The sequence below is a fragment of the Heteronotia binoei genome, chromosome 9, assembly GCF_032191835.1.
Source record: "Heteronotia binoei isolate CCM8104 ecotype False Entrance Well chromosome 9, APGP_CSIRO_Hbin_v1, whole genome shotgun sequence".
In the NCBI taxonomy this organism is placed as follows: domain Eukaryota; kingdom Metazoa; phylum Chordata; class Lepidosauria; order Squamata; family Gekkonidae; genus Heteronotia; species Heteronotia binoei.
This window is the reverse complement of record NC_083231.1, coordinates 50,701,203-50,718,158: the sequence shown is the minus strand read 5'-3', so window position 1 is coordinate 50,718,158 and position 16,956 is coordinate 50,701,203. Positions and strand designations below refer to the sequence as shown.

Sequence of the window (16,956 nt, the reverse complement as noted above, 5' to 3'; positions counted from 1 at the left end):
ATTACATCAGCAAATTTGTATTAGGTGGAACAAAACCAGAAGTGAACTTTGGCAAAAGAAAACGGAGAAATGTACTCACGAAATGCTCTATAGAATTCTTCCAGGCCTAGGTGCTTGTCACCATTATAATCATCATATTTCAACAGATCGAATAGAGAGCAGCCAGATAGATCCTTGCCAAGCTCATCCTGTTTTATTACCTGACAAGAAAATTATAACCATGAAATTACACTGGAGCTTTAAGAATTAGATGGTATAATTAAGTATTTCTAATAATAATTTAATAGATCATTTAAAGGATGCTGCAGGGCAATGAACTAGAACTGTGTAAAATCAGAGATTTCCAGTTGTTTTGTAATTGTATATTGTCATTCATGAAAAAAGTTAATACATTTCCACTGATTCGGAATATTTGGATTTGTAATTCTACAGACATACATATGACCTAACACAACAAAAGACAAAGCAGGCATCCTGTGTCATTGGAAGATAAAACAATTTAATTAGCTTGATCTTTGTTTACTGATAACGCTCCAAAAACTGAAATATAAGAAAAAAGTATAACACATCCTATTTATTTATTTTAGGCAATTGTTTGCTACCTGTAATGCAAGTTTCAAATGGTGTGCAATAGCAAAATAAGTTGAAGGAACAACTAATTAAAAATGAGATAAACTATTTAAGCCTGAGGAAGCTACTAACTTGAATCAATCAGTTATGTTCGAAAAGGGGGGGGGGAGGCACTAAGAAACTACCAAAAGCCTGACGAAAAAGGGTAATTTCCTTCTTTAAAATGTAAGCAGAAGGGAATAATTTCTCATTTCCAAAGGGCAATTATTATGCATGCTTGAAGCCACCACTAAAGGTCCTGCTTCTAGGGGCAGAAATACAAATTGCGCACCAATTAACTACCAAGCTCCTCCTCTAAGTCTCCAGGAACATTCCAACCTGAGGCTTGCAATCATACCACTAAAAGATTTACAACAAAGTATAACAAAAGAACATTTAAAAATTCAGTTAAAAATTATTTTTAAGAATCAAGGCAACACATCAAAGAACTGTATCTTCAGATAAAATTTCACCAAATATCATATGAAGCTGCCTTATACTGAATCAGACCCTTGGTCCATCAAAGTCAGTATTGTCTTCTCAGACTGGCAGCGGCTCTCCAGGGTCTCAAGCTGAGGTTTTTCACACCTATTTTCCTGGACCCTTTTTTGGAGATGCCGGGGATTGAACCTGGGACCTTCTGCTTCCCAAGCAGATGCTCTGCCACTGAGCCACCATCCCTCCCCAATTATCTATTTGGATAATTTTCCCCATTGATTTGTTTTGTTTTGTATGGAGGAGATACAACCTCAGCTATCCAAGATGGAGACCATGAAGACAAAACTTGTTTCAAAGAGATATAATGCCATATAGTCCACTTTCCAAACAGACAATTTCCTCCAGGTGAACTGATCTCTGTCGCCTGGAGGTCAGTTGTAATATCAAATGATCTCCAGCCACCACCTGGAGGCTGGCAGTCCTAACTTCTGAAATATTAGAAAAATGATATGCCCATGGTTTACAAGAACATATATAAATGTATATATAAATACTAGGTGTGCTAATTTAACTGTTCTATGCATCTATAAATGCTCATTTAGTTTTGTTTGTGCCAGTTCTGGCAAGTGTCGAGTGTTTGCCACTGATCTTTCAATAAAAACTTTTTCTGCATTTAACAGAGAAACCTCCCTGATTGATACTGAGAAAAACATCACAGATGCACAACTTGATTAAAGAGTAGATAATGGTTTGTTTAAGAATTAACATACTTGATAGGAAAAAGGAGAGAGAGAGTTGAGTTTCTAACTACTTCTCTAGCTGAGAGTGAAGCTAAGACTGAGTGGCAGTTCTGAGATGATGGGAGAAATTGCCTTAAGAGTAGCAATTTGGAGACAGATAAGAAATGACACTTAGGTTAGAAGGTGCTGAGTTCACTATCCTATCTAATAACTGGTGGGTGCCATACAGCAGCCACGGGGATTGACCACACCCCATTTCCTCAAATGAAACCACAAAGGGTTGAATGAGCCAATTCAGATACGGCACAGGAGATCTAACCAATCCAGGAGGTGACTGGTTGGCCAGGTAGGGCGGCAAACGCCATTACTGGATCAGTCTCTCCCGAAGCAAGCTTGGAAACAGATGTGCACATTGCAGACGGAGCTCTCATCAGGCCACATGGTGTTAGTCCAGTGGATTTGCAAGGTTGGAGGGACTCCAGGGGAAGGTCCTGAGGAAAGCTCAGCAACCTTTCGGGGGGCAGAGGGGCAGCCTTGGGAGCGGTTTTTCCCCACCATCGGTTTCGCGCAAGGTAGTCTTTCATCGGAGGTACTTGCCCGCGGGAGAGTCAGCCAAAGTGGGTGGCAGAGCATGAGCGAGGCTTAAGGGACCCCTTTCCCTTCCCAGCCTCTCCGCCTCTACAGGCGGCAGGAGCTTTCGGGCCCTCAATTTGCAGCAATGGTGACGAGGCGCTTGGGCAGGACATAGCCAGGGCAAGCAGGGGAAGAGGGAGACTGGCGGGAAGTGCCCACTTCCTCATAAGGGGTCTCGAGGTCGCTACTGGTGTAAGGCAAATGGCGGCACTTTCTCCTTCCCTCTCGCTCGGTTGCTACGCTGCTGCAGGCGACAAGGCGACCTCCCCTTTCCCCTAGGGGAACCTTGTCCAGCAGGCACAGCTGCTGCAGGGGCGGGGGGGGGGGAGGAGCGCGGGCAAATGAAGCAGATGGCAGCCCCCTTCCCCGTGCAGAGTCTGGCAGCCAAGGAGGCAGGTGCACCCGTGACAAAGCAGCCACAAAGTGCTGAGTGCGGAGTTGGAGCGCAGGCGAGGGGAAAAGCAGCTGGAGCCAGCACCTCTCCCCCCCCCCCCCCCAGCCTTTCCACAGTCATTTCGCACAATCGTTGCGCTTTTAGCTTACGGGAACTGTGTGAGCGGGAGAGCGTGTTCTCTTGAGTAGCCGGGGCTTGAGGCAGGGATGCTATTTCATGAAGGAGGAACGAGCTTTTCCCTACCAGGGGAAGCCGAATAGAGGGAAAAATACACTTCCAAAAGAATAGATCCCAGTACGCAGCCATGTTGGTCTGAAGCAATAGAACAAAGCAGGAGACAAGTCTGCTTAAGAGCATACGAAAGCTTACATTCTGAATAAAACTTAGTTGTTCTTAAAGGTGCACTTCTCTACTTCCCAAAGACGAACGCCATCCCCCCCACCCCCCAGCTTGCCCAGGGGCCAACTGGAAGTTGAAGTCACAGGCAGAAGAAAGCACATTTCTCAGCAGCCACTTAACTCTGCAGCTGTGGCTGAGCGGGAGCAATCCTGGGTTAACAGGAGCCTGAAGGAGCAGGAGAGCCAAAAGATTTTGCTGCAGGAGCTAGTGGGTGCTCTGAGGCATCTTCAGTTCAGAGGTTGGAGGGAGGGGGCTACAGGAGGGGAAATACCACCTAGAAGGGCTAAGGGTCTGGCTCAGCATTAGGTCCCTGGACATGGCCGCAGCAGGGGTTGCCAACCTCCAGGTGGGGTCTAGAGATCTCACACTTTTAACCAGATGGCAGAGATCTATTCCTCCCGCAGGTTTGGGATCAGTGGCAGTGCTCTGGCAGCATTCAAAGAGGATCCCAGGCTCATGCAGGGCATCTTGGCACTATCACAGTGAGGGGTGGCAACCTCCAGGGGTGGCCTGGAGATTGCCCACTTTTACAACTAAGCACCAAGTGGCAAGGGTTGGCTCTGCTGGAAAAGCTGGATGCTTTGGTGGGGCGACCTTGGAGAATGGTACTAGGCTGAAGACCCTCACCTCCACAAACCCCGCCTGCTCCTGCATTTACCCCACAAGTCCCCAGCAATGTTCCCTCCAAGGTATAGAGTCTTATAAGCAAAATTCTACTATGTGAGTTACTAGTATTGAAGTTGTGAGTCGCTGGCAGTGAATATAATAATAATAATATTTTATTTTTATCCCGCCCTCCCCACCTCGGCAGGCTCAGGGCGGCTGACAACATTTCATAAAAACATACAATAATAATCAAAACAGTTAAATTTAACAATATAAAACATTGAACTTAACAATTTTAAAAACCAGTCAATACAATTGATACAGTTAATAACTTCATCTGCCAGTACTGATGGAAATTGACGCTAGTTCTGCTAGTACCAGCAGTGCGGTATAGATCTTTAAACTAGAGAGGATTTACTGTCCTCTCTAGCAGTCCGAATGTGCAAGTCTAAAAAGGGAGGTCTTGCAGGCCCTGCGGAACTGGTCAAGGTTCCGCAGGGCCCGCACCTCCTCAGGGAGTTGGTTCCAAAGGGCGGCGGCCGCTATTGAGAAGGCCCGTGCTCTGGTCTTTTGATATCTAATCTCTCTCGGCCCAGGGATAGTCATTAGATTTTTCCCGGTTGACCTCAGTGCTCTCTGGGGTTCATATGGGGAAAGACGGTCCCTCAGGTAGACGGGTCCTCGGCCATATAAGGCTTTAAAGGTAATGACCAACACTTTGTACTGGACCCGGTATATGATCGGCAGCCAGTGCAGTTCACGGAGCCCCGGCTGTATATGTTCCCATTTCGGGAGTCCCAACAACAGCCTGGCCGCTGTGTTCTGCACTAGCTGCAGTTTCTGAGTCCGGCACAGAGGTAGCCCCAAGTAGAGGGCATTACAGTAGTCCAATCTTGAGGTGACCGTTGCATGCATCACTGTTGCGAGGTCCCGGCGCTCAAGGAAAGGGGCCAGCTGCCTCACCCGCTTCAGATGGAAGAATGCTGACTTGGCAGTGGCTGCTATCTGGGCCTCCATCGATAATGAAGGCTCCAGTAAAACACCCAGGCTCTTTACCTGGCGCGCTGCTTTCAATGGCGCGCCATCGAAGGCCGGGAGAGCTATTTCCCTTCCCAGGGCGCCGCGACCCACACAAAGGACCTCTGTCTTCGCTGGATTCAGCTTCAGCCCACTCAGCCTAAGCCATGTCGCAACAGCCTGTAAAGCCCGGTCGAGATTCCCTGGGGCGGAGTCGGGCCAGCCGTCCATTAGTAGATAGAGCTGGGTGTCATCTGCATATTGATGGCAACCCAGCCCAAACCGCCGGGCAATCTGGGCAAGGGGGCGCATATAGATGTTGAACAACATCGGGGAGAGAACTGCTCCCTGAGGCACCCCACAATCCAGTGTGCGCCTCCAGGACCGTTCACCCCCAATAGCCACCCTCTGTCCCCGACCCAGGAGAAAGGAGGAAAGCCATTGCAAGGCCAACCCCTCAACCCCAATGTCGGCGAGGCGGCGCGTTAGTAGCCGATGGTCGACTGTGTCAAATGCAGCCGACAGATCTAACAGCATCAGCACCGCAACACCGCCTCGATCCAGTTGCTGCTGGAGGTCATCCACTAAGGCGACCAGCACCGTCTCCATCCCATGGCCCGGCTGGAAACCAGACTGGCATGGGTCTAGGACGGAAGCGTCATCCAGAAACCTCTGTAGCTGCAACGCCACAGCCCTCTCAATAATTTTACCTAGAAACGGTAAATTGGACACCGGTTGGTAGTTCGCCAATTCGGCCGGGTCTGCTGTAACTTTTTTCAAGAGAGGGCGGACCAAAGCCTCTTTCAGAGGTGTTGGAAAATGCCCCTCTAGGAGGGATCTGTTTATGATGTCCCGTAAAGGACATCTAAGCTCCCTCTGGCAAGATTTAATCAGCCAAGAGGGGCAAGGGTCCAGATCACATGTTGTCGGGCAAGCAGCAGAGAGGATTCTGTTGACTTCCTCCAGGCTGAGTGGGTCGAAGTGGTCCAGTGAAGTCGTGAGCTACTGCATAAATTATTGTGCTCTGGGGTCACCCTTCCTGAGCTATGACAAAGGCATAGCGGGAGGCTAAATAATAATGCTAAAAAGGAGAATGAGAATAAGAATGTGAATAAGAATTAAAACTAGCTCATGCTAACTCAGCTTGGAGGGAATGCTGGTTCCCAGGTAATTTCCCAGCATCCCTACAATTGGACTTGCATTGTTAGGGCTGCCAGGGCAGTCTTACAGTACTGGCTAAAGTGCCGGACTACTGATTGGGGGGGGGGGGGCTTTTGCTGGGGCAGGGGACCAGAACACGATGGCTTACTGCATATTATGCTTTATTCATAACCCCACCCCCCTTTATCCCCATTGGACACAGAATGCCAGCCAAGAAGGAAATACAGAAGAAGGATTACCTGGCTAAGAGGGCTCCCAGACAGGTGCCAGTAACCCTATCCTCCTCAGAGGATGAGGAAGGGCTCTTATTGTGGGATCTGGCAGCCAAGATCGAGGTCATGGAAAGATGCAAGGCTGAGAAGTGTAAGAGGGATGATGCTGGCACATCTAAGGCAGCCGCCCCTGATTAACGCACCAGATCTACGGCACACAAGCAGGAGCTGCAAGCCCTCTATGCCAGGTTGGCCCAGCTGCAGGAGTCGGAGGACAAGGCGGTTAAGGAGACAACAGACGCAGGAGCAGCAACAGGAAAACGGACAGAAAGCAATGAGTCCTCGGGGGTGGGTGGGGCAGGGGCAGCTGGTGGACCACCACCAGCCTTGGCAGCACCCATGCCTAGGGGGCTCCCAATGGGGTGGGGACAAGGTCAGCCTGCCACAGGGTTGATTGGTACTGGGGCAGGGGCAGCAAGGGACAAATCAGTTGGGAATGTGTGGCGATGCCCATTGCCAGAGCAGGACAAGCCACCACATAACCCAGCTGGATATCAACCCTACGCCTATATAGAAGGCTTGCTTCCCCTGGGGGGTCATCTGCTACCTGACACGAGAGCTAAGATTTGGAGGGGGGAATATGTGGAGATTTTTACGCTATTATGCAGGGATGTGGAGCTGAAGACAAGTGTCAAGGACGATCCGAGGGAGCTCGAGAAGATTAAATGCATGAAGATTGACAAGAACTTTGACAATTGTCTCTTGGCTTATACCATCTACATGGGGGTGGTGTTAGAGGCCTACCCCAACCTGGGGCCCATGTTGGTGAAATATCAGGACCTCATCCACAGGGCATACAGAGAATACTCTGGGGCAGCTTGGCTACGATATGATGAAATGTTCCATTTGCATGCAGCAATGAACCCTGCCCTCCCTTGGGACAGGGAGCACCAGCAGCTCTGGTCCCAATGCTTGAGCTGTGCAGCAGTGGTGCAGGGCAGATATGCTGATAGTGGACACCTAGTAGCGTGATCACGTGTTGAGGTGGGGCGAGGAGCTGGCAATAAGTCATGGGTTCAACCCCGCCTCATCTGTTGGGACTCTAGGAAGTCATGAAAATTTAAGCACAACTGCAGCACCTGTGGTGCTATCACCCAGCGGCTTCATGCAGAAAGAGGGAGGGCCGACAAGCCAGCAAGGGCAATGATGGTGGCTCCAGGAAGGCAAAAGGGGGCCCCTCTGGGAAGGGCATGCAGCCCAATCAAGCTTGAGGATGAGGGTACCCCTGGAGGAAGGATGTCGTTTACCTGGAAGAAGGCTTCTGGGTGGGGTTCCACATCCCTTTTGAAGGGGAAAGGAAACACTACATGGCTAAGAACTTATGGTCTGTAAGAGAGTTGGAACACATTGTACAGCAGAAAATAGATAAAGAGGTTCTGGAAGGTAGGGTGGCTGGCCCCTTTGCAAAACTGCCTATGGCTACGCTGCGCATATTTCCCCTAGGTCTGGTGCCTAAGAAATCCCCAGGCTGATTCATCACTTATCTCACCCACATGGGAGCTCAGTGAATGATGGGATCCCAGAAGACCTGACCACAGTGCGCTGCATATCATCTGATAGTGCAGTGGCGATGATGGCACAGTGTGGGAGGGGCGCACTGATGGGAAAATGTGATATCAAATCAGTGTTCCGCCTACTGCCGATCCATCCAGGGGACTTTGAACTGTTGGGTTTTGCCTTTGGGGGGCAATTCTTCTATGACATGACCATGGGATGGTCAATCTCTTGTGCAGCATTTGAGAAATTTAGCTCATTCCTAGAATGGGCTTTCAAGCGCAGGGCAGGCAACAACCTGATCACACGCTTTTTGGATGATTTCTTGTTCACAGGGTGGGGGTGGGGACTAATCAATGTTCCAGTTCCATGGATACTTTTCAGAACATGGCCGCGGAGCTGGGGGTGCCCCTTGCACAGGAGAAGGACCTGCCACTAGATTGTCTTACCTGGGCATTTTAATCAACTCTGAAAGGGAGTTCTGCGCCTTGCTGGAAGACAAGGTGGCAAAGCTGGTGACACTGCTTGAACAGGCTTGTTCACAGAAGAGCATGACCCTTAGGGATTGGCAGGTGCTGCTTGGCCATTTGAATTTTGCCTGCAGAGTAGTAGCCCCAGGGCGGACATTCATGCGGAGGGCATGCGGTGCCCTAAAAGTGGTCATAACCCTCAACACAGAGTGCGAGTCTCTAGAGGGATCAAGGCCGACCTATACATGTTGCTCAGCTTTCTTAAAGGGTACAACAGGGTGTCTTTTTGGCGCAGATCTGCATTGCTCGAGGCCTCCCTGCAGATATCCTCAGATGCCTCAGGTTCGGCGTCTTTTTCCAAGGAAACTGGTGTGCACGGTGCTGGCCACAAGACTGGGCAGTATCTGGCCTCACAAGGGATTTGACTTTTCTTGAATTCTTCCCCATGGTGGTGGCGGTACACTTATGACATATCCATCTTCAGAACAAGTTGGTTAAGTTCTGGCGTGACAACCAGGCAGTGGTGCAGATGGTTAACAAGCTCACCTTGACGTCTCCTTTAGTCATGAGAGTGGTAAGAGCATTTGTGTTGCACTGCCTACAGTTTAATATCCTGTTTGTGGCTGAGCAGGTGCCAGGCATTCATAACATCACTGATGACTTGTCTTGCTTTCAAGGGAAGTGGTTCAGGCAGCTGGCCCCAAATGCAAACAAGGACCCAGAGTCAATGCCAGAGGAATTGTGGAGTCTTGGCAGGGTGAAGTCAAAAGGGCGGTCGCAGCATTGCTAGCCCCAGGTACAAAGATGACATACAAGGGGTATCAGGATGCCTTTAAGGGGTTCCGAAATAGCCAAGGGCTTGGGCACCAGTGGCCAGTGCCAGTGGAACATTTGATGCAGTTTGTGGTTTTCTTGTGGAACAGGGGCCTGGCTGTCCAAACCGTTAAGGGCCATCTGGCGGCAATAGCCTTTCAATCAAAACCCAGGGGCTTGGAAGAATGCACAGGTGACTTCAGGTTGAGGCGTATGCTAGAAGGCTGGATCAGGGAAGCACCACCAGTGCTGGATAATAGGCAGCCCTTTACCCCAGAGATTATACAAACACTGTTGCAGTTATTTGGGAACATTTGTACATCACAGTGAGAGGTTGAACTGTTTAAGGTGACCACATTGGTGGCGTTCTTTGGGGCACTGCGAATAAGTGAGCTGGTGGTTAGGTCACAGTGGGACAACAGAGATGGGGCCTTATTGATAACAGATGTGAGACTGGGGGTGGACACGGTCACACTGAGGATACGTCAGTCCAAGACAGACCAGAGAGGGTGGGGCAGACAGTTACCCTTCATAGGAACATGGAGGAGAGGCTATGCCCAGTGCGCAAGCTTGAGCATTGGCTGCAGGTGATGGACTGGAGGTCGGGTTTGCTGTTTCAACATGAAAGTGGCCTTTCACTGACACAGTACCAGTTCTGGGAGGTGGTATATCGGGCCTTAAGCTTGGCCGGTCTGGCTGCAAGGAGCTTTGGTACTCCTTTCGTATTCGAATGGCTTCTACAGCTACCGGGCTGGGGTTTAGCCCCATGGAGGTCCAGCGAGTGGGGCGCTGGCGGTCCCAGGCATATCGGGTTTATGTGAGGAAACAGTAACAGCTGATTCTGGGTTTTCTTGCAGGATGTGGCACAAGGACGGAGAACACCAGTATATTGATTTGCGGGCATTCCATCGTATATTGGGCAGGCAGAAGGCCTGGCAGCTCCAGCACTGGTAGCCAGCTAAGCACTGGAGATAGCATCATGATTAATTGGCTGAGAAAGCAGGGAATGCGCTGGGGCCAGCTGTTGCCCCTCATCCATGCCTATCTCTCGATGGGAGCAGCTTCCTGGATTGTGGTCGTACATTTGGGTGAAAACGATCTGGGCGCTAGGACGGCTGTCTCCTTGTTGGCTGAGGTCTTGAAGGATTTTGAGACTCTGCGACAGTGGTTCCCCGATACAGTATGGGTCTGGTCCAACATGTTGCCATGGAAGCTTTGAGGGGGGTGCATAACCTGGCCTTGTGGACAAAGCACAATGTTGGCTGAACAATGTCATAGGTAGGTCAGTGATCTTGGGTGGTGGAAGCATTATTCCACATCCCAGGATTCATTTCTTGTTTGCCGCATCTTTTCAGAGCCGATGGAGTGCACCTTTCTGAGGTGGGGAGAGACATTTTCTTAGCTGATCTGCAGGGTGGTCTGCATGACCTGGTGGTCCCTGGTTGGCAGGAGGGGAGTTAAGCCAAGGCTAACCCCCTCTGTGGCGGGAAAAGCACGGGTTAAAAGGATTGGAATTGGCAAGCACCCTGAGATATCGGCTATGGAGGGGGGTCCTCGATTGGGCTACCTAGAGGCTTGGCAGTCCAGGTGGCTTGGTTGGGGGCCTCTTTGGGGTTGGAGGAACATACGACCGGTCCTAAGGCTTCGCAGTCGTGGACCGAGGGTATGTACGTCCATCCCCTCTATGCACTGGTGTGCGGGCCATGATGGGTAGGGTCCAGATGTTTCCGGACCTGGCCCGAGCCAGGGTGGATTTGCCCTGTCTGAAAGCTTGCTTTGCAAGCTCAAGGCAACCTGTGCTTTATGATATATGTAATGGTGCAGATCAGCTTTTGTGTAAATAAAGTCCCAGTTTAACCCATAACTTGTGTGGTGTTTCATTTGAGGGATGGGTGGGCAATATCTTCTTACTGCCCCCTGCAGGGTCTTCTTCTTTTCTTCTTTGTACATCAGACATTGCCTTTTCCAACACACTTTGGCATCTGCAATAACTGAAGTTGAATTTAGAACTATGCAAGAAATTGCAATTGCTTTCATGACATATATCACACACAAGATAGACTGTCAAGAAGAGCATCCACCTTGATTGATTTTCATCTGTATGGTCTGATTCTGCTGGGTTATAAATTGCCCTCAGCCTCTGCTAAGTACTCTTGTTAGGTGATCCTTGGAGATTTTATTTTACCAATAGATCAGAAAGAGAGAGATGGAACATATTAGGCAGAACCTGAAGGAACAGAATGAACTATTGACCAGCTACACTGATGATACGTTTTGTTCCACAGTCTGTTAATATCACTACATAGTAAGTAAAACAATTTATTCAACATAATTATAAATTGCTCTCTCTCACCCTGAGGACTTTATTTTTTTACTATTTTAGCTGCTGCTATAAGGCTACTTGTTTTATATTTTTAAGTAATATCTACAAAGAGTTAAGGTAAGGATTCACAATGGTGTTGCCACAGTTCATATTCTATAGATTTTTAATATAAATTCTGGAGGATTGTAATGTGAATAATGGAACCCTGATTTCTTCTCCAGATCAGAGAGACGTTCAAGCCAAAGGAAAAACTTTTACCCCCCCCCCCTTTGTTCTCTCACAACATTACTTACCAGTCTAGGCCAGCCAGCAGCTGAAGACTAACAGGTAGAAAGAGGTAAAATGCTACTTTGGCTGCCATTGGGAACACTGGCAAGTGTAATCCCCTCCCTCCAGTACATCTGACACGATGTCCAGTATGCCTGACTTGATAGGTAACCTTAGACAAGGCCCAAGCACAGGTGGCAAAATAGGTGAACTTGAAAATGTCCAAAACAAAAAGAGGAGGGGGGGGAGAACACAATAAAACTAAATGAAAAAATGTTTCAGAAAAAACAAATATATATCCCCCAACCAATGGAAAAACCCACTAAGTACAGGTCTGAATTTGTATTTTATATATTGTGCATATATATATATATATATATATATATATATATATACACACACACACATACATACATACATTTATTTAAAATTTTAGTAGTATTCGGCCCCTTCCCGCCCGCGCCACTTCAGCGGCATTAGGATGGGGGCCGTTCTTTGCCTCCCTGGATGCGCCTCTTGTGGCGCAGTTTCGTCCGGGCTTTCGTCGGGGCAAGGAGTGTCTTTCGGCGCTCCCTCATGCAGTGTGCAATCGTGGCCTGTTCTGAGCCAGTCGGGCTTGTTTTTTCTCCTTGCGGTTTTGCGCAGCTCTCCCGACGTCCTGGGAGGATCCCTGAGCTACTTTTGTTTATCGGAGGCTGGTGTCCCTCGGGGGTAGTGAGTCGCCCTTCCCTCTCCCTCCCCCCACCTTCTTGGATGGAGCCCTGCTGGATGGCTGTTTAGGGCCCGTGGTGTGTGGGGTGATTCAATGGAAGGCAGCTTCATATTTTGCTTCTCCCCTTCTCCCCCCCCTTGGCCTTTGGATCCTTTTAACATCCCCCCCTCCTTCCTGGGGAGTGGGCTTCTGGGATTCAGTGAAGTTATAGGTGGGGGTTATGGCTCCTAGAAAGGGAAAGGGTGGAGTTAAAGGAAAGCAGCCCCTTAAAAAGGGGGTTGACAAGAGGCGTCCACCAAATCCACGCCTGGCGGAGGAAGATGAGGCACGCACTAGGCTTGCCATAATAGAGCATTTGGGGGTGTTGGAGAAACAGTATGGTGTGGACCCTGTTGCATCAGGTTTAACTAAGGGACGCAGGGCTGCTAGGACTTCTACCAGGGCATTTGAACAGGAAGTTCTGGCGCGTCCTTCTTCCTTACAGGATATGGCCAACCGGACCCCTGCAGACTTTGAAGGGTCAGGGGTTTCCCTTGGCTTGTCCGGCAGTTTAGGTTGCCCCATGCCTTGTTTCGTTCAATAAAGTTGCCCCGTTTTTTCACCCATATACATGTGTTTGTCTCGTTCTTCCTACTGGGGGGGGGCAAATATGTGTGTCATTTTTTTGTTGTTGCCATGTTTTACTTTCAGATAATGTATTTTGAGAATTTTTCAGTTGTGTAGGTCTGCCCTTCAGAGCAGCACTGAGGTCAAGGATGCTGTCTGTTTATGTGGATTTCCATACTTCAGCAGAAACATACTGGCCATCAAAACTGGTTGAACAAACAATGGTTGAAATATCTGAGGGACAAGAGCTTTATCCATCTAAGGTTTGATTAGCCCCAATCTTGTGAAGAACTATATCTATACTTTACCTGCTCAGTGGTTTGGCTCAGTAACAGGAACAGAGCCACTAGACTGGTGTTTTGTCATTACTATGCTGCCTCCTCACAGGCTTGATATCTCCATTGCTCCCAATGGTTGGGGGAGAACCTGGAGGACTGCTAGCTTAGGGTCTAATTCTACAAGGACCCTGCCTTAGGGTCTAGACACAGTTGGCAACATCTTCTGGAGTAGAACCTCCAGAGTCAGGGTATGAAGGACTGCACTTTTTAAAAGATTAGAAGTGCTGTACAAACAGCTGAAGGACTGTGAAGGGTTAATTCTTCACAGAAACAGAGAGCCTTGAGTGACAGGCTGCTCCAAGAAATCTGATTAGCTAGCATCAACTGAGCAGAGAAAGCATTGAGGGAGCTGCATGCTGACGAGAGAGTCAGTCAGATTTCTGCCTTGAATGAGTTGAGTACTGATGGTCTAATTTCAGCCTTAGCTGGGAGCAGTTTAACACAGAAAAGTGGGAGGAAATTGGCAAGGAAGTTTGGGAAGTTGCCAAAGATGCCAATTTGGGCCAAAGTTATCTTCTATTGAGAGGAGAATTTCCCTACCCAGTCAGACAGTTAGCTCTGAAGAGTGGAAAGATCCCTAGTCTGGTGTGGTTAGAAACTGACTTTAGAGACCTTAAGAGTCAGTTAAAAACTCAAGATAAGTACTGGAGTTTCAAGAGAAGAGATTTAGGTATTGGAAAGAGTATACCAGCCTTCTGGAAACTAAAAGGGTCAGTGAATACAAAAATAAATGTATTGGAGTGTTTGAAAAACACTGGAATAAAAGCAACCCAACATAAAGATTTTAAGTAACTGTGAATAGGTTAAGAAACTGTCATTAGCCTGAAATATAAAAACTAAAGCCTATGCATGTACTCAGGGCTCTTTTTCTAGCGGGAGCTCCTCTGCATATTAGGCCACACCCCCTGATGTAGCCAATCCTCCTGGAGCTTACGGTAGGCCCTGTACTAAGAACCCTCTAAGCTCTTGGAGGATTGGCTACATCAGGGAGTATGGCCTAATATGCAGAGGAGCTTCTACTAGAAAAAGAGCCCTGCATATACTGATTTTACCTCAGAGTTTTATGTTAATCCATGTATTGATTTTACCTCAGAGTTATATGTTGAGTTACTTCAGGACTTTCAACCCCTGATTTCACCTGACCTTTCCCACTGTAAGCTGAATAAAATATTTTGTAAATTGTGAATTTCAAAATATCTCACGTGCCATTTTTAGTGGTTTAAGTTAAAGTGTGATCCCAACCCTTCCCTCAGATTCTTGGGTTAAGACAGCGGTAACATATCATACTATGGCAGGGTGGGACAGCCAGAGTTCTTCAGCAAAGAAGAAAGTCAATCATTAGAGCTGCTCAGTCAGATAGGCAAATAGAAACAGAGAGAAAATTTTGCCTCTGAAGTGGCAAAAAGGGAAGTGGACAGATTACATTTGAAACTTAGAATCCAGGGGCTGAGTATTCCTGAGACTTCTGATGTTCCTCCAGCTTGGTCCCTGGTTAGGGTTGACGGGACATGATTTTATACCCTCGGGAGGATTTAAGGGGCAAGGACAGGTACACCAGAATCATGTCAGCATGGAATGTCACTTCTAGTGCATGACATGTTTTTTTTTTCCCCTAGGATCACAAAAACTCTATGGTTAAACCACAGAATTTTTGGAAAACCCTGGAGTGTTCTCATAGCATTATGATGTCACTTCTAGTTTTTCACCCATTTTCCACCATTATCCTCTTGCTGGCATTTTAGTTGCCAGCAGGCAGCAAGAACATAAGAACATAAGAGAAGCCATGTTGGATCAGGCCAACGGCCCATCAAGTCCAACACTCTGTGTCACACAGTGGCAAAAAAATTTATATACACACATACACTGTGGCTAATAGCCACTGATGGACCTGTGCTCCATATTTTTATCTAAACCCTTCTTGAAGGTGGCTATACTTGTGGCCGCCACCACCTCCTGTGGCAGTGAATTCCACATGTTAATCACCCTTTGGGTGAAGAAGTACTTCCTTTTATCCGTTTTAACCTGTCTGCTCAGCAATTTCATCGAATGCCCACGAGTTCTTGTATTGTGAGAAAGGGTGCAGTGCCAAAACAGTTCTTTGCCATAGGTAGAGACCTGGTAACCCTGTTTTTGGCTCATCCTGGTTTTCCTCAGATAAGGAGTATTATCCTGGGTCAGAGCGGTATTGACAGTGACTGTGAGTCCCTGATACTCTAGAAGGAATTTTTTTGGAAGTTTCTGTTTCTTTTTTTTATAGAGCACTGTGGTGCAGAGTGGTAAAACTGCAGTACTGCAGTCAAACTCTCTGCTCATGACCTGAATTCGATCCCAGTGGAAGCTGGATTCAGGTACCCGGCTCAAAGTTGAATCAGTCTTCCATCCTTCCGAGGTCGGTAAAATGAGTACCAGCTTGCTGGGGGGGGGGACTGTAGATGACTGGGGGAGGCAATGGCAAACCACCCCATAAAAAGTCTGCCGTGAAAACGTCTTGATGCGATGTCACCCCAGAGTTGGAAACGACTGGTGCTTGCACAGGGGATTACCTTTACCTTTATTTCTTTATATACAGACTCTAATTTCTATGAAGAGGTAACTTGTGCATTGGGTTCCATGGTAACACATCTGTGAAAAACAGTGGCATTTTCCAGTGCCTTGTATAGTAATATTATCTTAGCAAACACAAAGTTTAAGCAATAATTTAAGTGCTCATAATGAAGAAGGATGAAATGATGCCAAAGGAGACTGCCTTGCCTTGACACAGCTCTAATCAACTTTCCCTACAGTATTCAGTAAATATTTTTCACTCTTGATTCACAATGCTACTCTGGTAGCCTGATTCCTTTTGTACAAAAGCTGTCACTTAAGTAAAATGATATGTCAGATTTCTAGTGTACATACATGGAAATGACCAGCTTCCATTTATTTTAGAAATAAAGATGGATTTATATTTCAGTCCCTGTAACATACAAATAGACTTGATGAAGTATCTACAGGACCTTTTATTTCTAATGTTAAGAGAATATTTGTACAGGTGATATTTGCTCCAATCAAGACACAAAAGCCCTGATTAAACTCCCACAAAGCAATAACTCTGGAAGTATTTTAGGAAATGAAATTATATTGTGGTAGGCTAAGCAATTTCCTCCATTTGTCCATTTTGCAGTTTTCCAGAATGTTTTAAAAATACACAGTGCTTTTGATTGGAAAAAAGCATCGTATCCTACTATCATTTTGCTGTTTTTAGATATATATATATATTTTGTTGTAATGGGGAGAATTAAATTTAATAGTAAGTAAAGGTGTGTTGTCACTGTGCCAAGTGTGTTGGAAAGATGTTAACATGAAAAGATGAGAAGCAATGCACTTAGTTGCAGTCTCACCTTACCTTTTGAACAAGTAAGTTGAGCACAATTTGCTTTTTTATTGAAAATATTTGCTTCCTGTATAACCATCCATATGGGTCTCCCTAGTGGTTTACAACAAAAACTAAAACAATAATTTGAGTTAACCCTCCATTTCACTGACAGCTACTCAAGTACATCTGCCATGTTTCATCTGATATCCTTCTCTAACAATTCCCAGTCTTTGAACCACCCTTTGACCAGTCAAGATACTTACTTAGCCCCCACATGTGCCTCTCTCTTTTACTAAATCTGGAAATAAA

General features: G+C 47.2%; 1 protein-coding gene across 1 annotated transcript in view; it reads right to left on the bottom strand.

Moving 5' to 3' along the window:
- FSTL5 (follistatin like 5) overlaps positions 1-16,956 on the bottom strand; it is a 608,027-nt gene that overhangs the window by 245,601 nt on the left and 345,470 nt on the right. The window contains exon 6 of the mRNA XM_060246574.1: positions 80-200. Within this exon, the coding sequence (XP_060102557.1) occupies positions 80-200 (121 nt within the window). The remainder of the gene's footprint in view (positions 1-79; positions 201-16,956) is intronic.